This window comes from Lytechinus pictus, chromosome 2 (genome assembly GCF_037042905.1).
Source record: "Lytechinus pictus isolate F3 Inbred chromosome 2, Lp3.0, whole genome shotgun sequence".
NCBI classification, from domain to species: Eukaryota; Metazoa; Echinodermata; class Echinoidea; order Temnopleuroida; family Toxopneustidae; genus Lytechinus; species Lytechinus pictus.
The window spans coordinates 45,250,023-45,277,379 of record NC_087246.1 but is presented as its reverse complement, the minus strand read 5'-3'; the positions used below and the strand labels follow the sequence as shown (position 1 = coordinate 45,277,379).

The 27,357-nt window shown below is 35.0% G+C and overlaps 1 protein-coding gene across 2 annotated transcripts; it reads right to left on the bottom strand.

The window, feature by feature from the left end:
* Nucleotides 1-688: 688 nt before the first annotated feature.
* LOC129254179 (uncharacterized protein KIAA0513-like) lies at nucleotides 689-26,483 on the bottom strand. Of its 2 annotated transcripts, none has more exons than XM_064094896.1 (11): nucleotides 26,212-26,483; nucleotides 18,725-18,820; nucleotides 17,462-17,621; nucleotides 15,332-15,380; nucleotides 13,733-13,851; nucleotides 13,065-13,141; nucleotides 12,566-12,652; nucleotides 10,067-10,139; nucleotides 8,491-8,571; nucleotides 7,285-7,460; nucleotides 689-5,761 (listed from the first exon to the last, which is right to left on the bottom strand). In XM_064094896.1, exons 3-11 carry the CDS (start codon nucleotides 17,587-17,589, stop codon nucleotides 5,622-5,624), a joined length of 930 nt encoding a protein of 309 aa, XP_063950966.1. In that variant the 5' UTR covers nucleotides 17,590-17,621; nucleotides 18,725-18,820; nucleotides 26,212-26,483; the 3' UTR covers nucleotides 689-5,621. The 2 variants fall into 2 exon arrangements, with proteins under 2 accessions (XP_063950966.1, XP_063950967.1); XM_064094897.1 differs by having other exon boundaries at nucleotides 1,234-5,761; nucleotides 26,188-26,475.
* Nucleotides 26,484-27,357: the final 874 nt, after the last annotated feature.

The window sequence follows — 27,357 nt, the reverse complement described above, 5'->3', positions numbered from 1 at the left end:
ATTTTTAGTTTTGCTGGTCTAAATGGATTGTTTTGCTGGTCTAAATGGATTTGTTTTATGCAGTTTATGGTCTCAAAAGATTCCCAAACAAATTTTATTTAAAAAACTTACAAAAAACAATATAATACATGATAAATTTATCTGATATCCCATTTTTTTCACGTGGACTTGCTAAGAACACCACAAAGAATTTCTATACCAAAAATTAAAACATTCGGAGCATTATTTAGGGAGAGGAAAAAGTATGATTTTGTATAGTAATTACGCATAAATTAGCATAAACACTTAGTAGCAATTTGCATGAAATAAATTACTATACAATTTTGTAGTTTATGTCACAGGCAACCTGCGTGCCAATTTTCGGCGCGATCGCGCAGTCGACGGCCGAGATATGAACTCCCAAAATACCCTGGCCTAGACAGGGTTAAATAAAATACTGAGCATGTCCTACAGGCAGGCCATGAGGTGTGTTGTGGTCTTCAGTGAAACAATAAAGCACAGTTCAGATTCATACAAGGCATCCAACAGGAATACACATAGGCACATATACAATTATACAGATACAATTATAGAAGAAAAGAACTCTCTGTCCTTCCTTAAATCACTTATTTTCATTTCTTGACTATTATGTACATGTATTCGGTGATAAAGATGAGAATCTCTGTCTTGTTGACAAAAACTGTTTTTTGGGCAATTTCAAACATTTATTTTTTTCTGTAGATAGAGCCACAAACAGACATACATCAATTTTTTAATGAGCTGTATCATCACCTAAAATGAATAGATAGATGAATAAAATATAGGCAAGATATCTTCTTTAAAATCCAAATAAATCTGGAATCTTAGGGGTAAAATACATATACGTTTTTTTAAGGGGGAAATCATTCAAATCGTTGCTCTAAGGAATATATAGAAACAAATTGATTGAAATCTACAAAATTGATTGACAAAAAAAAGAAGAAATGCAATAAAGCGATTCCACTATTACAATGTTTATGTACAGTTACAGCATACATATATAAAACATAGATAAAAGGTGAGAGAGAGACTGTTAATACACAATATCAATTTGGTAATTTGGATGAAACTAAATGATGAGATGACACAGTAATTTTATACCCATATTGCACTTGTATTGAACTCCATACATAATAAACTCAAACATATTCAACAATTTTATTGCTCTGCAAGCAACAACCATGCATGAAATATTCATTTTGTTGTTTTTGTTTTGCTGGAACATTATGGCTTGAGAAATTAGAACATGCAGGGACATGAGAGGGATGTGACTAAAAAAATGAAATACCACTGAACTAGTTATTTTAATATAGTAATGGACATTTTTTTCTCTTCACTTTTCAAGTTAGATTAAAAATCATATGTACAAAAAAAAAAAAATTGCTCTTACAAGCATGTCATACACTGATATCATGTATTTCTTATCACACTGTATACATGTATGAATGATTGTTTAAAAGGGAAAAGCAAATTTACTACACTGTAATTCTTCCAACAGCAAATAAAAGATCTGAAAGAAGAGGGCGACATTCTGTTCCATGCAAAAGTCGATAAATACAAAGGAAGGAAATGTGATTTGACAAGATAACTTTCCTCTTCTGTAGAAAATGAAAGGCCATGCGAAATAAAATGACCCATCTGAATAAACTGCTTTAATTCACAAACAATCCTGACGATATCACAGATCAATGAAGGTCGCGAGAATACATAATTTTTTAAAACTCTCTTTATAATGGGATTTTTCAGACTCATTCATAATATTGGTAGCACAGTGAATATTGATTTGAAATTGATTAAATATAGGGAATCGCATTATCCATCATTGAATGTTAAGCCATGTGCAAGTCATATAATAGTCATAATCCACGCTAGACTTGCAGCTCTAGAATTTTAATGCCTTTCTGAAATGTGTCTATGATGACGCTGCAGTTAGACCCATGGTTGACACCTGCCTCCTCGATGTACAATACCCATTGGCGGTGATCCCTATCGCTCATATAGTTACCATCTCTCACTTTTTATACACATGAATGTGAATTACAACCTGACGCCCAAGTCATAGAGAGTTACAACTATAGTAACTTTGTCTCTTACGGTTCTATTATATATTGTTTCGCTCTAGCGTTCTAGTCATTCATGCGATTTTACTCCGATGAGTGCTTGTCGAAAAGCTTCAGTAAGTTGGTTTTTAAGACTATGTCATTACAGCAACTAACATGGTCCCAGTCTAGTTTCCCATGTACATAAGACATATATATCTGGGACAATAACTAAATATGAAACATGCATTGATTTCAACTTGTACTGATTAAATATTAAATATCTTGTAATGTTAGCTTTAAATGGTGGCCATTTGCTGACAAGTAAATATTTAAATGTACTATTGGAACATTATATGAAGACCTAAAGCTATTTCAGAATGCATATATTGTAAGTTGAGCAACTACACACTATAATAAAGAAACAATAATATAGAAACAAAAGGAGTTGACTATATTAGAGCACATCTTTTGTGCACTTTTTATAAAATATGTAATACTGTTATACCCTACTATAACAGCCAAATATCATGGTAAGTAAACATTCTCTCCTCAAGGAAATCTAGCTTGTTATGGATCTTATTCATATTGCTTATAATCTATGAAAAAAAAAATCTTACAGATTTAGCTTATTGGCTGTCCTAAAACCCATGGTATAACTTTTGAGGATATTTCAAAACCAATAAATCCAACTTGGACATTGATAGTAGAGAATGTGTTTTTGTTTTTAAACCTGGATGTTATTTTATCAGCAAAACCTTGGCAACCTTTACTGGACGTCCTATGACAAAGCTCTTTACACTCACCATCCCAATAGAACATACTGAATACTAAAATAAAATAAATCATGGATTATAAAATACAACGCAACTATTTACAGAAGGGTTAATTACATAAAAACACGTACATGCAACTTCCTAACCTAAAATAAATTGTCTATGTTTTCTAGTTCATTTAATAAGTTGCAACGCTATCAATTACTCTGTCTGGAGCAGTTCGATAAGTGCAGTAAGATTGACCCCCCTATAATGGAGGTTGGACGTACCCAAAGATTGACTATTTCATGGAATTGCCAAGAAGCTAGAATACAATTTGCAATTGGTTCCTACACAGCTATACAACCAATAAAAAAAAACAATTATCTATATTGCACGATTCATCTGAATTTCTACATTTGTGGTTAAGTACATCTAGGTAAGGCAAAAAAAGAGATAAACTCTGGTACTCGTAACAAGAGAAAATAAGATGTTCACAGAATTACATAAACTACAAATGATATCTGCCAAACGGTTTTGGGGAAAATGTATTACTAGAGAGTAATGAATAAATGGAGATTAGAGATCTCGCAGGTTGTTTCCTGTGTAAGCATTCTGCCATATGATAAGCACTTTAAGGATGGCTTCCAACCATTTCCTATCAAAATTAGCTTTCGATACCAGAACTCGAACTTAGCTTTAAGTTTACACACTATTAGTACATTAAGCATAGCAAACCAAGAACTAGACATATTTTAAATGCCAAGTCCATCCAATGCACACCAAGTCAATTTGAAAAGAAAATACACAAACAAATAGAACACTGAATCCTGGGGAGCGTTTCATCAACATTTTTGTCCGACAAGTTGTCAGATCTGACAACTTTCCTTGATTCTGATTGGCTGAGAGGCACTGTTACTATGGTAACTGTCGGATAAAACGAGACTTGTCGGATGAAACGTCCAACAAGTCCTTTCACGAACGCTCCCCAGATTATGATTCATATTTGACTGATGAAATTTTCAGTGCTACATATATGCTTGATTAGTCTTTATCTCTTTGTTCAAATCAATCCTTCAACACTATAATTTTGAATGACGGTAAACAAATATGACAAAAAAAGCACGAGTATGACTTCATTCATACTTCCACTGCACTATCACAATGCTTGATACTAATGCCTCATATTGCTCTTGGAGCATGTAAAATCAATTTTATCATTAAAACTGTAAGTATACCTTCTCCCATTTCATTTCTCAAGCATATTATAACAACATCTGATCACTAATATTTGTATATAATATTATCTATGTTCCAACTAGATATATATACTTTACAATATTGATGGGGCTTCATCCCAAGTTATTTAGCAAAGTGATGTTTGTGCTTGTAGCTTGAGCAAACTCACATGTAAAAAGTTGTGCATTACAAACAGCTTTATGTACCCTACAGGTGGTAACCTGTCTTTCATATCTCTTTTCAAACCTGTTTTAATAATATAAACATTATAAAATATTTTTAGCTGTAATGCTATGCATTAAGCAAGTAGTTTCTGAGTTATAATATATTCAGTTGATTTTTGTAATCATGCGGTAAGCACAATTCAAACAGCACAGACACCTAATCAATTTAACAGCCAGCTTTATACTCTTTTTAAATCTGGACATTTTTTCACATCTGCAACACAACTGCATAACCATATCTAGAACTCTCCTGATCAGTAAGGTTTCACACTGAACACTTAGTTTCTGAGTTACATAACACATTGAGTTGCTTTTTGTTAGCCTGAGATTAGCATGGCAAGCATTTTCCAAATAGCACTAATACCTAATTGATCAAATGACCAGTTTCTATTCCCACTTTAAAATCTGGGCATTTTCACCAAAAATATTTTTGAACAGCATCGTCCTATGTAATTCAAACAGCAGTACTGGCCTGTATTGATCAAGCTTTGAGTCAGGAATATTGTCTTTACCATGTATTAATATATTGAGTTCATTTTATTGTGACAGAGCACTTTTGATAATAACACATTTCATTTATATAGCTTCTTCTCATGAGATACAAAGCACATTGAACAAAGAAAGAAAACATGAAAACACAAAATAGGGGTCTAAAAGTAAAAAAAAATTATACAAAATGATGAACTTAGATCGGCTATGTATGTTGGGGCTTGACTATTAACACATTTATAAGTTTGAGTTGAGGTCTTAAATTTGATACAATTATTAACATGGAGCCAACGAAAATCATTTAGGGGAGGGGAGACATGGTCATATTTTGGTTTCAAGTGTATGTTAAGCTTTGCTGCTTTATTTTTCAGCACACTTCACATAAAATTAGTTCTATTGCCATCATGCTTGCAAACTCTCTTTTAAAATCTGGACACTTTGTAAGCCTCTTTGAGCTGTATTGGTTTACTATTGAGTTGCATAATCATTAGTCACACTGATTTGCATGGTTGTGATTTGAGTTAATAATTTGTGAAAGTGGCAAGTACAGTACACAAAAACAGCACAATTTTCAATTCTTCATTCCCTCTACATGAATATACTTCACTGAGCACATTCACCATTAATACTGTCTTCCTTTTAACACTTGCTAATTCATTTTGAGAAGACAGTGCAAGTAGGCCTATACATATCAAAGGCCTTAAAAAGTATTTTAAAGACCAAGTTGACCCAGCTCCACTTGCAGAGAGATGGCTCTTGATGCTATAACAGGATCGCAATCTGGAAATCCTTCATGTTGCTATGGCAGGAATGTCTTAGGCAAGCACGGCTCTGCTGAGTCTAATGTCTTTTTGATGTCAGTGTAAGCTAGGTAGCTTCATAAGACTGCTTAGTCTCTGTCTGATAGGTGTACCTAGGTTGCTCACAGACCATCGTCTGGGCTCCTTGCCGGCTTTGAAGTGCGATGTGATGTTGGCCGACAGCATCTCGTACTGATCTGTGGAGGGGGGGGGGGGGGAGTACACAAAAGGATACGATTGATATTTAAAATTGATTGTAACATTTTACATACGGTTTGCAATAGACTCACATTTATACTCAATTTTACAATGGATTGTATGACAGGACCCAATCGTAAAGAAAAAAGAAAAAGAGAGAAATAAATCAAAACGAAAGATATAGAAATGTGACAGGAAGGAGATGAAAAAGAAAGGGGGCTGGGATTTGCTGTACACTAAACAAGAATTTATTCTGGGCCCCATCTCACAATGAGTTATCATTGATCTGATCATTATCAATCAATAATCTTTACATGTATTAGTTATCATAATTTTCTATTCCATCATTGTGTAAAGCGCTGTGAAACGATGATATATTGTAAGAGTGTTATATAAATGAACATATTATTATTATCTCAAACTATATGGAAATACAACAATGTCATAATGCTTTCTCCCGGAAATTTGCATGATGTCCTTTGAAAAACAAAGAGAAGCACACTGAATTAAAAAAAATGAATGCATGTATGATTATACACATATCTAGAAAATAGTTTGAACAAACATGCATTTTAGATGTTGACATTGCTGGCTTTCCAGTTATTGTTGATAGGATCAATCATAACTGTATGTAAGATGGGGCCCTGGTGTATAATAACTCCTTCCCCATACTCCACTTCAGTCATCCTTCCATCTTCTTTCATCATTTCACCTCATATCTGTATCCAGGGGTGTGAGTGGTCACAAATAAAAAGATCTGAAAAAAGCTGAAACTTGTAGAAAAAGTCTGAAATAGAAAGAGCTCCCATACTTTTTGTACAGAGGAAAGCCAAAAATAAGCTGAAATTAAGCTGAAAATCAAAACGAACAAAATCTGAAATCAGATAAAAATCTGAACTCTCACACCCCTGTGTATCAGCTACCCTTCCTGTAACCCCCTCTATTTTCTTCTCTCTTTCCTTCTCTATCCTCTTCTCTCCTATCACCCTTCCTTCCACTAGTTCTCATTTCCATCACCATTATTCCCCTCGTGTTCTCTGTCCTCCCTCAATCTTTAACTCCTTCATTCACCCATGGATTACATCAATACAAAATATATTTTCAAGCCTTGAGTCATGTTCCCTATGACACCCAATTTGTCGATGAACCTTGTTGTGAATCCTGAGGGCCAAGTCATAGAGAGTTGTGAATGAACCTTGATCCATCGCGTTATGCAGGAAGGTAGCTAGCTGACTAAAAGCAGTATTCTCTTCTTACTTCTTACACTTCTTTATATCACCCTTGTATTTTCTGTAAATTTTTTTCACTCTATAGTTACCCCCTCCCTCTTTCTCATACCACTCTCAGAGCCCTTCTTCTTTTCCTCTTCATTTTGTATTAACTACTTCTATCCATTGTTCTTCTTTCAACCACTCTTCTTTCCATCGCCCTTCCTTTCGTCACTCTTCTCTCCATCACATTCTCTGTCCTCCCTCAATCACAAAATTCCTGCATCGTATCAATACAAATCACATGTTCAAACCTCGAGTAATGTTTCCAATCACACCCATCTTGTCTAGGAACCTTGTTGTGAACTCTTCTGACAGACCTAGAGCCATCATGTTGTGCAAGAAGGTCGCTAGCTGACCAAACGTGATGTTCTCTTCCATGATTTCTGCCAGCTCCTGTTCCTCAGAACTCATATGCCTCCAGTGACCTCTGCAAAATTCAAATACATGTACAAGTGAAATAAATAGCGACAAATCATGGGATTTGGAGGGGGTGAGTTTGCCAACCCATGACAACAGGAATAGCTCTGTGGAATGAGTTTCTTTAACAGTGAATGAGGAATATGTGTAATTGTTTTTATATGTGGACATTATATAGAGTTACTTGCTTTGATAACTTCTTTTTTAATCCTTTTTTAATCGACTTTGGCTTTTATTACTTTTAATATACTATACTGTACTTTAATGTAGTTTTGAGATCTCCATTGTTATAATTGGAAATTATTTTAATGTATGTATATGTGTTGACAGGATACATTTCATTGGGAGCTATGAGTCATTTAGCATCAGGTTGAGCATGTAGAAATATCCCAAGTAAAAAAAAAGAAGAAATTTTGATTCCTTTACTCATGGGATGGCAGAAGAGCACACATGTTTTGGATGCTACAGCCTTGAAATGGCAAAAGTAAACAAAAACAAAAAACCTCAAATAAACTATGCAACTTAGAAGTTTCAACCTGAACAACCTAGAAGTTTTCAGAGGTAATTTTTCACCGATTTCACTCAGCATTAGAAATAGAATGGGTGTGTGGTTTCAGCTCTAGCCCCAGCACTGTTTTACCTAACAAACGCTGCTGCGAATGAGGCAAGTTTATACATTACATGCACATCCTGTACATTGACAGAATTCTCAATAGAACCATTTTGCAAAATAATTGGCAGATTTGTCCACATGGACAATACATCTGATAAGATATAGGTATCCCTGAAAAGTAATTAGTCACACTGCTAAAAAGTGTTTGCTAAATTTGATGGACGTTGCCAATGATAAATAAAGCAGTAGCACGAAGAGGTGTGATCATAGAAGTATTATACAAATAGAAATATAACATAATTTTCTTTTATTCTGTTGGTTGCAAATTATAACCTTCACATTACCAAAGCAACACTGTTTTAGGAATATTAACCATTAAACCATGTGTATTTGCTAACAGAAGCTTTATGTCTGGACCAAGGCTCACCTTCTTCCATCAGGCGACTGTTGTGTTCTCTCATGATGTACTGACTCAAAGAAGGATGCATTCCAGAATCTTTGGCATTTCCTGTAAATTATCATGATAGGTTGGACTGTAATTAAAGCCTTTCTATAGGTTTGTTAAATCCCTCTAGTGCATGACACTGTTCAACTTCAGTAATAGATTTCATGAGCGTATGTGCCCCAAAATGGTTATGATGTGATGAAAATAAACCAGAGGCGGCGGAACATCAGGCTCATACAATGAAAGTGGAGGGGCACCTATTGTTTGACAGACAAAAGGTGCCGCTCCACTTTCTTTGTCCGAGCCTGATGTTCCGCCGCCTCTGACATAAACTAAAAATTTGTTTGAATGAATTAATTTACTGATCTTACATCAAAATTTATTTCGATCTGGAGCACAATTAAACTATCTGCATAGTTTGTCTTTTTAATATCGACTCCCTCATCACGCCTGGACCAATTTGACTAAAAAAGGCTTACACCGGGTTTCTGATAGCCATATGGACACACAATTGATCAAACTCACATAATGATTCATCCCTTTAACATGTAATCAGTTTGCTAAAGCTGAGGACAGACAAAACCAAAACAAAATCATATGTTCCTTGCCAACATAATTCTGTGATATTCTAAAATAGCTTTGTGTGGGATGGTGTCTCGTGCAATACATTGGAATTTTCCAAAGAACAGGATCTCTTACAAGTATAATGGCATATAATATAAACAAGAATACAATCAAATAGACGTGTCTGTGTACCAGCTGAATAATGGACGTATATAGGTCAATGAAAACTGGTCTAAGATTCCCCAATCAAAAAAAAAAGAGAGAACAAATGTATTTCTTGATGAGATTTTTTTTTAATGTGATTTTTTTTAAAGAAAAAGTATATTCTGGCAACACACTAAATGCGGCGAAATCTGACGGAAAAAAAACATGAAAAGGAGTTACAATATGAATTGACCATTTTCATCTGCCCCTATACCCCCCCCCCCATTTCTCCCCTTAAGACTTTTACTCTCTCCACATCCCACCCCTCCTCCTTTCCATTTCCTACTCTTGTGTGTTTATACTAGCTTTCAGTGCTTCACCCCCCCTAAAAAAATTAATGAATAAATAATAAAATAATCAGTAAATAAATAAATAAATAAGTAAATACCGGTAAATAAATAAATAAACAAACAAACAAACATAACAGTAGAAAATAAAACAAAATAATAATTATATTACATGTACATCAAACTTTAGGGAGAATTCTTTCATTCTCTTCTTTTCATTCTGTCTCAAAATTCATCCTAGCATAGATTTGATTCTCCTTATAAAGCATCTGTCCCATTGTTAATGGAATAAACCTATTGTTCTCCTGAGTTTCTCCCTTACATTGAGTACCTCAATGATAGCTATTACGCAGATAATAGTGATGATGATAATAATAACAATAATACTACTACCACTTCTTCAACTTCTACCACCACCACTACCACTTCTATTACTACTACTAATAATAATAATATACATGTAATAATAATTTCAATAACAAAATAATAATTTTAATACCTACCAAATTGGTTGTTCTTTGAGATGAGTATAAAGGAAGCTCTTTACTTTTGGAGGCTTTGGATTTGAAGGCGACCCTGTAAAAATATTAAGGTATTCAAGAAATTATCATCAAGTTTCAAACATTTCAACCTGAAAATAACACAAAAGTTTCCATCCTTTTTGTTTCACAAACCAGAGTTATGCACAACATAGGTGATGGATGCAGCTGAAGGATCTGATTGGCCCGAATTCACAAAGGTGGTTTTGAAAACCCACAGTTGAATCCATGGTTTATGCAGATTTTCTGTATAATTTACGCTTAATTTAGCGCGTATCGGGCATGTGTATAAAACATGTCCAATGCTGATGCGTGCTTTTGTCACAGTGCGCCAAATTGACGCCTGTTACCATGGTTAGATACGCTATCTTATTCATGAGTCCACTATTTGAACAGTGGACTCATTATTCAAAACAGTGGACTCCTGAATAAAATAGCGTGGATAACCACGGCAACAAACGTCAATTTGGTGCACTGTGACAAAAGCGCGCATCAGCATTGGACATACGCGGTAAAATAAGCGTAATTTACACAGGAAATCTGCATAAACCATGGACTCAACCCGTGGGTTTTCAAAACCACCTTTGTGAATTCGGGCTATTATGTCACACACTTTATACTGTCATTGCATATTTCATTAGATTAATATGTATGTAAAAACATGGATTTAATCCTCCTTGACCACATGAAAACTGTAGTATCATTACAATTTAATCAAATGCTTCCGTATTTTCGAATTGACACCACTGAATTGCATCTGTTCCAAGCAAATATTTATCCACATTATGTATCGAATCAAATCAAACATGTTAATGCACTTACATGTAATCAAGCTGAGTTTAAAACAAGGGATCATCACAATCTCTTGTGAGTCCATAATGTGGTGCTTTTTATTAAATTTCAAGGATATTTTAGTGATGTTTTGAGGTGTCTTTTAAATGAATTGAATTGTCCATCTGTTTCCATAATTAGCAATTACAATAAAAATATAAAATATCATTGGGATAATTAAAAAAAACAATTACATTTAATATGTTTGATAATAACTTAAAATGAAGAATCTTCTATCTAGCTTTCAAATTCATTTCCAGACTCTCTAAAATGCAGCAAATTCAATTTGGTTATGTATTAAACACAAAAAAGTACTAAAATTTCCTTGAATGCAATCTGTGTACAGCTAAATGTAAATCTTGTATTTGGATTTACATGAATTACCGGTAGCTTTAATAGCCTTTTAAACACAAAATTTAATCTACACTGTTAATGGGGAAAAAATATATTAAAAAAGGAATATATAGAAAATATTTTTTAAAAATGGCTTGTGCAGGAGTATTTGTTTCCTCTACATGTAAATTTTTTATTCTATTGAAGAGCTCAACTTCAAAAGGTTTGACATATATTCACAATTATTCAGGTCAGTATCTGTCTTTGAACAAAGGCTGTTATCTCACTTATCAGGGCATTTTTTTTTATTCTAACATCACATTTCTTTACAGGCATGTACAAAACATGGTCAACAAATACATTTTCTCTCAAGAAACAAAGATTTTTTATAACATAGACCTTCATAAACATGAAGTATAGTTTACTCATAAATAATGGCAAAAGCCTCAATGTATCAGTTTCAATATCGGGTAATTATCATAAAATAATGCTGTTGGTGCTATAAAATGAACAATAACCTTGGCTTTATTATCATAAGTATCTCAAACTACATGTATCTCTTGTAAACAGACCCTGGAAAGTTTGTTCACATCAATAACTATCACTGCATGATATTCTTTTCTGAGATAGAAGAGTAAGGATAATTCATGATATAAACAATATTTGGTGTCTATTCAATTTGTAAATGTATGAACCACCAAGGCCATGTCTTTATATAAACAAGTATAATTAATCCTATCAATCCCAACAATGGAAAGCCAATGAATCCATTAACTTCAAATATGGAAAGCCAATGTAGCCATCATCTAGTCTGTGCAATGAAATTGTTTTTGGTCCACACATCCTGCAAGTAGTTTACGATGGGATAAGCAGGAATGTTTATTGAGAAAAAATTATGGAGTTGCTTGCTTTATATATTTGGAATCGATTTGATCAATTACACTCTACTGTATGGCAGGGCCCTACATGTACTCAGCTAGATATCCAGTTAATATCAATTTTGCATTGAATTGTATTCACTTACTCATTTTCCATCAAAAATATACAAAATCAAGACATACCAAAAAACATATCAAAGCATATAAAGTATTCATTACATAAATCACATAATATCACAACATAATGAACAATAGTTTTTAGTCTAAAGGAAAATCGGATGCACATGAAAGCAGTGTAGTATGCTTGTGACATTGCGTCCCAAAAATCAGACAATGATGCCACTATTCTCATAATAGAGATTCCCTACATGTACATTTAAAATCTATATTTGACTAATCTCAAATACCATACAAATCGTACCTTGTGCATTATTGTTGCCACCATTTATCGAATCGATCGCTTCATCAGAATTTGGTGTAATAACATCCTGAGTACTATCCTCCACTTCTGATATTACACAAAAAAGAAAGACAAAATAGCATCAATCTTTTTTTTTTAAAATCAAATATAGATTTTCTTTTGACGGCCTTTCAAAATAATTCCTTTTTCTTTTATACATACTAGGAGAGATTTCTTCTGACACCTGCAAGAAAAAGGGCAATCGCAAACAAACATTAAATTTCTGCAGATTTCAAGGTTAATATTTAAGTATTATTCCACCCCTTTCCCTTTAAATCAGTATTTCCAGGGGGAAAATATGAAATCCTATAAAAATCCCATTCCTGTGAGTTTTTCCAGTTGTCTTGTTGCAGAAAAAATGAGAATTTGCATAAGACATCATTGCTACTGTAATTAGTACTATCAACATAATTACTACTTGGAGGTGTCAAAGAACAAATTGCCTATAAGGGGTTATTACCTTCTGAATAATGGAAGAACGTGAAGCTCATATTCATGAGACATTTGGCAGGGCGGAAATCATCAGCTTCATTACACCTACAGAAATGAGGGAAAGAATAATGATTTTTAATTACAAAAATTCTCTAAAGCATATGCGAGCGAGTTGGCTCAGTCGGACTAGCATCTACCTGGCGTGCCAAAGGTCATGGGTGCTAGTTCAACCAAGGTGGATAGCTGAAGCCTGAGTTGTGTTCATAAGACAAACTCTATGTTCAACTGCTCCACTTTATGCAATGGTCTAAAGGACATTGTTTCATCAACATTTGTCATTTTCTAAGGGCTATTTTTTTTTTTTCACATTCAGGCGACTGCTGAATTTCAGGGGCGATTTCTTTCATTTCAAGGGCTACATTTTTGTGCAAAGAGCACCAATACAGTAAATGTGTGAATTTCCATAACATTTTGTCAAGACGTACATGTAGAGAGTAAATGTTATTCACAAAGAAAGGTCATATGGTCGATAATTTTGTTTCCTGAAATACCATAGATACTGTCAAAATAATCCCAATAAAATGACAATATAATAGAAGAATTAGATTATATGATTGCTGGAACCAAGTTTAAATAAAAAAAGAAGGAGGAAAATAATTGACCGAGAGATTGCAATTTCATACTGAGTTTACTTACTCAAACAGGCACAGTGCAAAAAATTGGACAAGTCGATAAAATGTTTGTTCAGAGACCCGTTTAGTATTGACCCGTTGTGAATCAACCAGTTTGGCAAATAATGCTCTTCCTTCTGGTGTCTGAAACGAAACAAATAAAAAGAGAAATTTAGCAAGAGCACTATGCACAGACTGAAAGACCCATATTCACGAATCTGACACCATGGTTTATGCAGATTACCGCATAATTCAGCACGTATGACAAAATATCCGCTATTTTATGTGCACTTAGAATTGATGCTTGATACTAAGGGTACAGCATTAATGAGCTAACTATTTATGTAAATTAATCAATCTAAAATAAACAGTGGACCCATTAATCCAAAACAGTGGGCTCATTAATGCTGGAACCTCTATCAAGCATTACAAGTGTCAATTAGTGGGTTGGAATAAAAGCGCCCATTCATCATTATTGGCAACTTTCTCAATATACACATACAGTGTACTGTACACACTGGATTAAGTGTAATAAATGCATGAAATCTACATAATCACTTTTTTAAACAACAGATTAAAAACCACATTAAGAATGACAGAGAGACAGAAACATAAACAGAGAGAGAGAGAATGGAACAGAGTGTATTGAGGATGGATATACCAAGAGTGATAAAGAAAAAGGGAAAAATTGACAAAATTTCCGATATGCTTTTCACACTGCACTTTTTTCCCTTAACCCCAGGAAATTGGTGGGGCTAAGGGGGGGCCTTAGCCCCACCAATTTCCCGGGGTTAAGCATAGCCCACTTCGTTTTCACACTACGTTTTAGCAGAGTGGGCTAGCACATTAAATGGTATGGTACTATCTGGCCCTGCAAAAAAGCAGGGTTAGCCGGCTTATTGTGGTGCTAGCACCACAATTGCGGTGCTAAGAGATGCAGTGTGAAACGAAACAGGGCTAAGAAAAAGTGGGGCTAAGCATTAGCCAATCACAGAAGTCGAAATTGCACGTTAATCTCGCTCTGTATGGTAAAATCATCAATATTAATGAGCTGTGTGATAGTCCGGGGTTAAGGCGTTAACCCCGGCTAAGCAAATAGTATGGGGTTAAGAAAGACAGTGTGAATAAAAAAAAAGATAGTATGGGGTTAAGGATAGTCCGGGGTTAAGGATAGTATGGGGTTAAGGAAATGCAGTGTGAAAAGCATAATAATGGTCAATCTTTTATTCATACATGTTCTATATATACTGTATGAAGGACCTTGACTGAATATGCTTTCTACTTTCTCAAATTATCATGGCTTCAGTACTGTAGTTCATGAAGTAAAATAAATATTGTGAAAATGGGAAAGATATAGAGAACGTTTAAATATTTCAATGAACTGCCCTGCAAATAGAAATAATATGAAGTGCAAGTATAGATCTATCTCTTTTCATTTGCATTATCATTGCTAACAAACTGCTATTTTCTCAGAGAAATATCACTTCTGGGGAATATCAAAACACTCTTCAAGGGCATTGTATAACATTGTAATACAATCAAGCTACTAGTAGATATTTCAAAACAGAAGTCCTGTTTAATAGTAGTTTGAAGAGGGTTTGGAGTTGAAATATTATGTGCTTACTCTCGAATATATTCCGAACTTGGCATTGTCCTCTTGCACAATAGTTGAACTGTAAAAAGGAAGGGAAATACAAAGAGAAAACATATTACTTTACAATGACAGTGTACACATAGATCCCAAATGAAGAATAAATAATATTGACATACTTGGTTTATGAAGTATAACATACATATTAATGTAAGTGTATCAGGGGACTTGAACGAAACCAACAAAGAAGGAATATAGATTGATCACTTTTGCAATGAAACTCCAAAGTTAAATATTAAAAACTGAATGTAATCCAAAGCAAAGGGGGGGGGGGTTAATTTCCTTACATATTTAAGGCTTGTTCCATAATGGTTCACTCAAAAAATAAAATAAAAATTTGCTGTGTGATATTACCTTGGACAATGAAAGCAGCAATATAAATAAATAAACAAGAAGATCACTTAATACCAATGACCATGACAAAAAAACCACAACAAATGATTATCTAGGAAACCTGACACCAAATAACAGGAAATTGTACTACTTCTTAACAATTGCAAATCCAAATTTCAACATTCCTCAATATTCACATGACATATACATACCAGAAAGGTAGAGAAAGAACCTTTCTTACTGTTTTCTTCACAAGCTTTATCTCTTGAAATATGTGTTGAAACACATTGTGCTAATTTAATTGAAATATTAAAAATACACTGATTTTTTTTTTAGCCCTCCTTACATTGTCACACTTGCCAACCCTGGTTGTCAAGAAATAGGCACAAATTATGAAGAAATTTTAAGAAATGGGAAAATTCACATCCTATTTCATACTACATAAAACATTTCACAGAAATACTTGTAGGAACAAATGGGTTGAAATGAAAATGTTCCTTTCCTAAAATAGGAATATTCCTATGCTATATGAATCTGAAATATTTCTCATGGAAAAGGATCAAGGTTTTGTTCCTTAAAAACCAACTTTTTGGGGAGGGGGGGGGGTGTTTCTTAGACATGTTTTAGTCATGAAGAGGACCATGTCAAATCCAGTACATTTACGCAAGTACATACACATCTATCTTCTTGCCATCTACTGGAAGATGAGCAAACTCTGGAGAAAAAAAAGAAAAAAAAAGAGAACTTTCTTGGGGTGCCAAAGGCATGGTGATACATGTATGCTGAATTTACTTATATACTACAAAGCCACACATCATCATGACAAGTGTGTGAAGAAATATGTGGATGTCAATTGACACATACATGTACTTTATAGAGGACACACTAAAAAGTAAATGCAGTATTTGCCCACCATTGCTATTTTTCTACCTAATATATTGCATCAATCACAATCGTGAACATATTCCAGAATGGTTTTACCAAAATTATGAAAGGAAAAGCATTATCCCTAAGAATGAGTTATGATAAAATCGAGAAAAAAAGAGGAAAATCTGAGAAAAAAAAAGAGCTTGGGATATTCTTTCCAACAATGTCAAAATGGTTCCTTCATACTGTATATCCTCCTCCCCCTGGCCCCTACAAAACAACTTTCCATGGAATATCTTCCTTTTATGTTTTTCTCTATTCCACCATCCACTCGTTTCCACTGAACAATCTACACCTAGTCATAGAATCCTATACCAGGCAGGGTTCAATGACAATCACTGGATCTTGAAATGTCAAAGCCCTGATGGGATTTTCTCCAGCACACAGGTCTGCAAATCTCATTTCACACCCCCACATCACAAACACGCTCAATTATACGTTTGCTGCCTATTGTGAGGAGTTTTCATGCTCCACATAAATAATGCACGACTAAAACGAGATGGCCTCAGTTAAGATGGTGGATACATAGAATGTACTTGTAATATGTGCTGATCAATTATTAAAAGCACTCTCAGGGTCCTGTTTCACAGACTTATTAAAAAAAGGCATGTCTAGTTAATAATCAACCAGTCAAATTGAATGTTTTCAGTAGCTTTAAACTCTCATTTCAAATTTGTTGTACTATAAATATAAATATCAACTTTAATAGTTCAGAAAAGTATATAGCTTTGGATACCGATGACTGCTTTTAAACTTGGATTTGGGCAGCGTAACACAAATTGTGCTTAAAATCACAACTGATGCATAGCAATGAGCAACATCAAATCTTCATGGAGAACTCACCTATTATTGAATATCCTATCCACTAGATTCTCAATAAACTCCTTACATTCCTGCTCAATTTCTTCTGTGACAGGTCCCTTCTCACCATTCATCTCTAATCTCTCCGACAGACAGGTAGAATCCATCATTGGACACTTTGTGACACCTTCCCTTTGAGATTCTGTAGACAAGGGCAATGCAAGGTGATGGTACTGTATCACTGGCATATTTTGGTCACAAATTCGTACAAGAATGTCAGCACACCTTTGGTGTATTAAAAAAAAATATCTTGGTATTGTGATTTTGTCCTTGGGATCTCTCAGATGAGACGAGGCATAAAGAGTGATGCAAGCGTATGTCAGTATAAAAAGTAAATTATGTCACTTTTCCATTTTATAATGAAAGTATGAACTCCATAAATTTCTAGGAATCGATGCGGTATTGTTTTTTAATTCTAGGATTCTGTATTTTGCTCTAGTTTCCTTTCATGAGGAAGTTATTCTTAAAAATGGCAAAGATCACTTTTACTCTCGGTTTCCTTTTAACATTAAGGATATTTTAAAAAGGATTAGTGTTAAGATATGTAAGTTCATAAATTCATCCAATTTCATAAATACAACAAGCACCGATGGGGGGGAGGCATCCAGAAGGTGCTAGCACACCACGTAATATCTAAAGAAAAAACAGCACACTCCCAAAAACACAAAAATCTGTTAATTTGGAAGAAATTACCTATTCTTTCCTTTTTTCTACTAGTAAAGATTTCAGGAGACAAAATGCACTTCATTTGTGAGCGTGCACCCCCTTCAAAAAAATTTAAAATCTTAGAACCGCACCTCTACTAACAATATTTCTGTGAAACAGGAAATTGGCATTCATATAAATTACAATGTATACATTTTTTTAAAGAAAAGGCTCTGAATACTAATACGGTAGTCCTTTTTGTTACCACTCAAATACCCCCCCCCCCTCCCCCCATTGAAGAGAATCCTACTAACACATTGACTCTGAAATAATTAACCATTCTACTTTCAAGTTCTTGACCCGAACAATTTTTTTTAATGAAAAAAGGAAGTGCCCGCTTAAATTTAAAGCTGCTCTATCAGGCACTAAAGAGTCGATGGGCTTTAATAAAAAAAAAAAAATACTTTCGAACGTTGTCTAATAATCACTCTTAAAATATCATAAGCATGTGACAATCTTGTGTTATCCTTGCTATATTGGTACTTCTTAAATTCCTGACCATTTAGATTTCCATTAATTTCCTCTTTCATTTCCACTCACCAAAGGTACATGTAATAGCGATGAATCTATACTGGTTTCATAATTCAACTTGAACAGATGCCGGTCACCTGCTGTATCATTCTTCCTCTAGGAGCTCTACAAAAATGAAATCAAAAGTTATAATTTATGAATAGCATAGTATACATGTAGGGGAAATCTTATAGTAACTACATACATGTAGTTTTTGCAAAGTGTGTATTCATTATCAGATGAAACAGAAATTTATCAAACAAGAGAGGCATGGAGTATACTACATGCTGAAAACAAAAACTGATTCAAATAGGTGCATTTCACCATCAAATAGCTATAAAACTGTCCAGACTATTCTATTTTATTTTCTCATAACAAATACTAGAAAATCTTGATTCCATAGGTCTTCTTAATATCAATTACAATGTACATTAATGATAACATATATGGCCTCAATAATTTGCTACTATTCTTCATTATTTTTGTACAAATTCTTGATTTCTGAGATGTTTGAAAATTCATGTTTGTATTACAATGTTGTGAATTGTAAAAAAGCTCAAAATCTAAAATTGAAAGTTCTGTAACAGGTGCACCATACAACTTCATCCAATTGCGTCCCTCTACAGTAGTATTATGGGTGTTAAAATCAAAGTGACATTCTTTCAACTAATAAAAATATTTTTGTCATTTACATAATTTTTTGTTTTAAAAACTGACAGAATCTTGTTTTCAATTGAAGGGGAACTCCATCCCCATCAAAAAGTTGATTTGAATTGAATTTGACAAAAAGCAAGCACATTCATCAAATCGGATATGGATACAGGCAAAAATTGATATTTTATTTTCAGGGGCTAAGTACTTTTTACAACTGTTTGCCTAAATCTGCAACATTAGTTTAAGCTTTAAACATTGCAGTGAATGGGGAATGGGGGTGGCTCTTTTTTTATTTCCCAGGGCTCTTTTGAGCATCTTGGGGACAAATTGCCCCCAGCCCTGGTGTAATTATTTCCTGGATTTTTCAAAAAACATTCAAATGCACAATAGTGACAACAGTGATGAGAGTCACTGATGTCAGTCACTCAATTTTTCCCCATATATATGAATTATACAGTATTCAATTTTTTTTTGCAGATTTGACAATAAGGAAACTCTTCAGGAAATCACATTAAGCTACTGCAATGGCAATTTATATTAAGCAAAATAAAAAATTGTTCCAAATTATAGTGCTCAAATGTTGTTAGTTGGGTACAATGGGGACCACGCCGACCAGTCATATTTGACTATTACCGCCAACTCTTTACTCTTTTTTTCCTGCTTTCTTTGTTGTTTCCTTCCTCCTTTATTTCCTTTTCTTTTACTCAATCTTTACTCTCCCATTTTTGTAATATATTTTTCAGGTGATTTCTTCTTATTATAATTATTGTTATTATCATAAGAAAGACTATTGTATCTTACAGGTTACATGGATCCAGTCCCTTCAAAGAGAAAATTAAAATGTTTTACCTCTAATAAAATACCAATAAAACAGTGAGAGGGGAACGTCTTTGTTATCCTCATGCATACAGACCAGGATGTGCTTATTTATAAACTGTTTTGTAAAATTAAAATTATATGGCAAAACTCCCATAGCTCAAATTTTACATTCAATCAACACTTTTTTTGGGGGGGGGGGTTGACTTCCCCATTACAGGGAAATCCAACAAGATGTTGTGTGACAGAGAAGAAAAATAAGTACACTATAAAACAGACTGGTGAAAGTTTGAAAGAAAACCGTCTAGCAAAAAGAAATTTATATATATATATATATATATATGACTGTTTTTTTTTTATTGAGATTCCCATGAACACGTACATGTAATTTAATATTTTTATTGGTGGCTGGGTATTAAAAAGTAAATTATGAACAGCGGTAGTCTGGTACTTTAGGCACAACTTTCAAAATGGCCATGCAATAAATGATTATGGATTTGTGCTTTCCTCCTAATACTTCAGTCATATTTTTTCTAAGGCGACCGTACGGCAGGTCGAAAACAGCTGTTGCATTCATTTTTATTCAAACCAACTATATGTATTTGGTCCAAAAAATGTGAAGATGGTAATGTACAGCAAATGTGACTGAGGTAGAAGTACCTATTCTCCGATCTCCTGGGGCAGTAATCTAACACAGGCAGCATATTGTTTTATGTCCTCATGAAAGTAAAGTATATTATTAACTCCAAAGAAGAGAAAAACTTGTACCATTATTTTGTGAAAATGTGATCGCCGGCCGGTCCGAGCGGGAGCCTGGTTTACTGAGTGCATGGCCGCCAGTAGCTACATGTAGCACTGGTTAGCTGAGCGCGGCTATGGGATGAGACTGGATGCAGTGTTTTGCCACAAGCTTTGCGACTCGTATGCTGGGAGGCGGAGTGACGCTTCGCTTTCAGTTTGTTACCAATTTTAATGTCTTCACTTGTATCTAAGTTCTAAATTATGTAGTTATGAGAATTACCACAGCTTACATGTACATGATAATATGATAATTACTTGGAGATGCACACCAGTTTTGATAGTTGCATTAGCTTTGTCATTTTCCCCTGCCACGTTCCTTTTTTCAAAAATCCTTACAACCTATAAACAGAAAACAGTGCGCTTAGAAACACCAGTAGTAAGCGCCTTATAAATGTTATGTATTAATATTATATTTAGGAGCATATTAAACACAAATAAGAAATCAAGAAGTTATAAAGAGTTGCAAATCTAGTAAAACCAGAAACCTGAAAAGACAAAACGGGTTTTGTCACAATGGGCGGGGCCCCATCGGGTAACCTTTTCGACTCAGGCTTAATTAAAGTTCCCTGTAAACATCTGCTACACAAAGGAATTTTTTACAATTTTGAACAAATTGTAATGAGATACCAAGAAAATTATTCCATGCATTGTCCTAGACATTAATTCACAAAAAGAAAAAAAAATCCAAGTGAAGAATAAATGGAGAAATAACATTGAATTTCAGGCATTTAATTCCTGTTTAATCTCATTAGTCACGCACGCACACATGCCCTACATGAGACACCTCACAATTAGCGTTGCCCTAAAGTCTATTATGATAGCCTCTGGATACACCCTAACAGTATAGATGTATGTCTGTGAAAGTGTCTGGTTTGCTTTTACCCCCCCCCCCCCACGGACCCTCATTTAGTATCCCACAAGAGTAACAAAATGGTTTTATGAAAAACAGAGGCCAGGCAAAGAGTATGCAGCTCCTACTAAAATTGAAAATTAAAGTGTTTAAAAACTAGCCCTAATCTAGAACACAGTGGGAGAGTGGAAATAGCCTACATACCAAAATATGGCTTTATTCCCTCCATCACATTTTTTTAGAAGGATTTAGTGCGACTGCGTGTAATTGTCCATAGACATTGATCAGTTTATTTAGTCATTAAATGGTCTAAAACCTCTAGAAAAGTCAAACCATCCCCTTATAATCATTAAAAACCACTTTCGCTATCATCAGCGTTCTCTCACTAGCATAGTGATTTTAATACAGTGGAAAGAAGTTGACTGTAGTCACGAGTAAGCCTGAGTCATATCGATTATTTTGAAAACCAGTGTTCGACAGCTTTAATTCGATCAAACATCGATGCGTTGAATTTTGAAGGCGGCAAAATCAAGTCAATTTTTTTTTCACCGTCGATGCACATGCATGCATGTACCGCGACGTATATGAGAGGGGTAAGCGTTGTACAAGCAGATGACAGTGAGTAAATTTCATTTGTATTTGCCATGATCACAAAAAAGGGACCAATGCAGCATTCTTTCAAAAATATCTTAAACAATTATATCTGCAGATGACAACATATACGTTTGATATGAAATAATATAAAAGACATGAATCACGCAGAGTCGATCCGAAACGATTCTCGGTCAACTAGCACTCGCAGTCCAGACTCACACACACTACAGCCCAGTACACTCACTCTCCCAAAATGACAGGCGTGCTTGCCGGCCAACAACTGCTATTCTTGGCAAGAGCACGTAACTCGCCTGAGATGGAAGTTGGATCCAATATGAGCTCCAAATTGATGGGAATAAATATCATACGTAATTTTCTCTGGATGGCCATTTGAAGTGGTATTCTATGCTGATATAACGATTGTGAGGAAATTTATGACAATGTTAGAGAATTAATCCTGATACGATTGATAATCCGTTTTTAACTTTAACGTTAGACTTAGACACAAGACAAGTGCAGAGCATGCAATCCAAATAAATATGAATGTCTCAAATCGAGCTCCAAATTTATATGCATGATTATTGGATGTTAAATAATTACGATTTACCGGTAATAAGATGTTATGGCCATACTAAAGATATTGACAATGTCACTGTCAGCAAAGTTATATTCATATGGAAGTATTCATTACTGTCATTAGTTTTATTTTATTCCATCTCTGGACGTCGATGACTCTCCGAGATAAGAAGCACAGTGCGCGTGTGCGACTGATAATGTACGACATATTTTCCATTCATGAATTCATAGCTCAAAGTTGGGCACAAACGAGCTTCAAATCGATGGGGGAAAAATACCAAACGTAATTTTTCTGTTTTGTCATGTAAAATGGTATTATATGATGATATTACAATCGTGAGAAGAGGTTATGCATATTGACAATGTTCAAGAATCAATCATGACATGATATATTTTTTTTAGACATACACTCACTCAAGTCGATCGTGATGTGATATCCGTCATTGAAAATTGAAACGAAATACAAATGTTTCACATCAAACTCTAAATTCATATTAATGATTATCATATGCAAATTATTGTTAAAATATTATGGTTAAATAATGTTCTATGGTCATGATATTAATATTGTTCATGAAAGCAAGGTTTACTTTACGTTAATCGTGTCATAATTTTCTGGTTTAATTAAAGCACAGTAGGCCTACTGCGCATGCGCGATCGATATTCCATTTCATGAATTCATCATGCATAAATCATCTCAGAACGAACAGACGAGCAAGACTCGAACTAAGATCAAAATAAACTTCAATTTAATGGTGAATAGGCATCATAATTACACAATTGGTCTCATTTTGGGGGAATATAAATCAAGTATAGTAAATAGTTAGACATTACTGTTTATTTTGATGATTGTTTGTACCAAACGAAATGGCCGTATTTCTTTCCTTCGCAGTTCACACTGTCATTTTTTTTTGATGCACCGATTTAGCAAAATCTGCACTGGCGCTCGATAAAATCGATTGAACACCGATTTAAAAATCTATTTGACTCAGGCTTAGTCATCACGAGTAGATCTAAAGCTTTGGTCTCAGTTATATTGGTCGTTCCGCTGAACTCCATTGGCTCCACTCACCAATTACAGAGACCGAAGTTCTAACTCGATCTGTACAGGGACTCAATGGCCATATGTTTATGTATTATTAAAAAAGTTCAGATAAACCAGGGAAGTGGGAGTTGCGCGACAGCTGAAGTAAGTCACTGTTTTTTTTTTCTTTTAAGTTTTTTTTTCCCGTTTTGGTGCATTTCAGGCCAAAAAAGAATACTAATATTCTTTATTTTGGTCCAGTTTTTTAATATATTTTTATGAAATAAAGACTAAAATCGATGAGCCCTGTAAGGGAGATTTTGCATTGTTAACCCCCTTAATGACGGCTGCACGATTGCGAGCCGTCTGTGTACAAGGAGAATTTAAAATAAAAAATAAAAAAGTTTAAAAACTCCTCAAAACAGACGGCTGCCAGCTGTCTAAGTCACGAGGGGAGTTTGAGTCCCAAATAATGTAAGTATTAAAAAATTGATAGAGAAATCTGAAGTGATTAAACTGGAAAAAAGACTGTTTCGCTATTTGCATATTCATTTATCAGATCTCGATCTATAGCAATACTCATAAATATTCATGATTTTAGAATGCGATCCCCGCGCATGCGCAATTAGCGTTTTCTGTTTTTATATCGGCAGTGAATTAATACGTGAGAGGAAACCAATTTTGAGACTGATCAGAGGATGGACACGGAGTAAAATTAGAATGAAACGTTACAAAATTAGTTTTTAATTGTTTTTAGAGTCGTGTTTTATGAGGCCTTATAATAGTTACACATTACGTGACACCTTTGTCACTAGGAGTCAGAGTATCAGAAAGAATTTTGAAACTTTGATGTTGGGGTAGGTGTGTAGCGGTAGCGAAGTGGACATGGAGCCTACAGCTGAGCTGGGTCCACGAAGTACTACGATAAAAATTATTATTTCACAAATACAAAAATTTAATACGTGATTATAAATAATTACCTTTGATACTACTATATTTTTATAACATAGGTGTATTATTTCAAGCATCGCGATTGGCCAATACGCGTCACATGACATCCAACTTTTTGTGTGCAATGCACGGCAGTGCAAAAGGTGCGCAACGAAAATTGACATTGCACGCTCAAGCAGACCAGTGCGGTAGAAGTCCAACAAAACTGTACTGTAACTTTTTAAGAATTTGTTTATACTGTGTTGCTACATGTGTATTTTATAAAACAAATAATGCACTTGCTCTGTCGTGCGTAAAAGTAAATGCAGAGAAAGCTCGGTTTCTTCAGATGGTGCACACTGGGCACTCGCCGCAAGCGGCTCGAGCACAGTGCGGCACCTATCTAAAGAATCCTCACGTGCTCTGCATTTCCACTAATGCACTCGGCTGCATGCATTATTTGTATGATAATCACATATTAAATTTAAGTATTTGTGAAATAATAATTTTTATCTATAAATTGTTCTTCAAAACGGCATCGCTAATCGGATGTACGTCACAACGAAGCGGTTCAAGGGTCAGGGCTATTGTATTTGCTTTGTTGACAAACGGATCAAGGGATCTACATGAGATCGGTCTGGTCAGAAACGTCTCATTTTTACCATTTAGTGAAATAATTTTTATCCCTTTATACGCATTAGGCGCATGAAGGTTCATAGATAAATAAAATTCACCCCTACAAACCGATTTCACCCTCTAACTATGGATATCCTAGGGAAATCCATCTGGGTGTGTAGGTCTCGCTTATGCATCTATGGTCAGTATGGACATGATGGAAAGAGAATATGTCAAAATATTAAAAGAAACATCATCCAAGTTACTGCTACGACCTGGCTAAGTTTGGCTCAATTCAATTAAATTGTGATGTTTGTGGTGCAATGAATTGCATTGTGCAAAAGCAAAATCACATAGCGGAAGGCATGTTGCGATTTTCTTTTCACGTTTTAAAAAACTGAACGGGGTAAACAGAACCATAGTCATAGAGCTGAATTCCGTTTTTCATGGCTGAAACAGAAAAACGACTTCCTATCCAGGCGTACCTTGATTAGTTGTGCCTAGCCTGGAGGCTTCTGGGGAGTAAAAGTCATCTACTCTACGTAGGCTTACTCCAGCCTACGTAGAGTAGATGACTTTTACTCACCAGAAGCCTCCAGGCTAGTTGTGCCGCGACGCCTCGGTGCTACTCACCCGAGGCGAGCTCAGGCTACTCACGTCAACCGTTCGTTCCGACTGTGTCGCTCGCTGCTCAGCAGTGGCTGCTTGTGAAGTTGTGGCAGTGATTGGCAGATAGATGTAGATCTAACGTTCTGAAAATAAAGTCTGGAGCTGTATCTTGTGACTTGATGAGATACTGTGGCTTTCAAGTTGTCTACACACAATATCCAGTTTCAGGGCTTATAAGTTATAGCTGTCGAATATTAGACAGTAAGTAAGTTCCTCATATGTCGAAGGTTTAATTTTTGCGTAGGCCACAGCCAACGAACGTAGAGGGCAGGAACACACAAGCGTGTTGCTCTAAGGAAGGTCAACTCCGCTCGAATTTTGTGACCACTTTAAAAAATAAGGTGGGGTTTTGGGAAATTTGTCGAGTTGATTTTTTTTCATTTGTTAATTTTAAATATTTTTTAATGAACAATTATTAGATCGGTTATTCTGGGTATAAATATTAAAAATATTACTTTTATTTTTAAAGAAAATATTTAGCTTAAATAATCATGATTTTGACATTCTTCCTCATTTTGGAATATTAAGCCTGTGACGAGGATACCTCATATCTCTTATTTTCTTCTGCTGAATTTCGCTGCACCACTAATAAATGCATAGACAACCACCGTAATAATCGAGGTCATTTTTCTGGCCTGGGTGCGCCGAGTCTGGGCCGGTCGCGCAGCTAGCTAGTGACGTTGATGATGCGCTGGGGCTTCAGGCGACTCGTCATAGATCTAGCAACTTAGACAATGACGTCTAATTTGCCTGGCCTGATTTGAAGTGTAATGGCTTCAGGGCTGATGTTTATCAACGATGATTGTTCAAGGTTAGATTTCAAATTTTAAATGTCATTTGACTTTTAAGTCTATAAATCTGAAATAAAGGCGCTGTATCCCCGAAATCCGGGTCTAAATTTCAACTCTGAGTCCGAGACCATGGCATGGACGGCGAAAAAACAACCCATGCATCGGATGCATTGCATTGGCTGCGCGCTGCGCTGCAGCTGCACTGTGATGATGGGTTCAGCGAAGAGCTCAGAGAAAATAAGGTGGTTATATTCAATCCCGAAATGCTTTGCGAGTGGTCACAAAATCGTCTCGATGCAAATCACCTAATACAGCCGTCTGGTGTAATCGCTGATAACAACAA

Excerpts from the sequence above, each read along its gene's own strand:
- LOC129254179 (XM_064094896.1), bottom strand. The coding sequence starts at position 17,589 with ATGATGGATTCTACCTGTCTGTCGGAGAGATTAGAGATGAATGGTGAG. Across the intron at positions 15,381-17,461 it reads GATAGGATATTCAATAATAG|TTCAACTATTGTGCAAGAGG; the intron begins GTGAGTTCTCCA and ends TCCTTTTTACAG. Across the intron at positions 13,852-15,331 it reads AGTTCGGAATATATTCGAGA|ACACCAGAAGGAAGAGCATT; the intron begins GTAAGCACATAA and ends GTTTCGTTTCAG.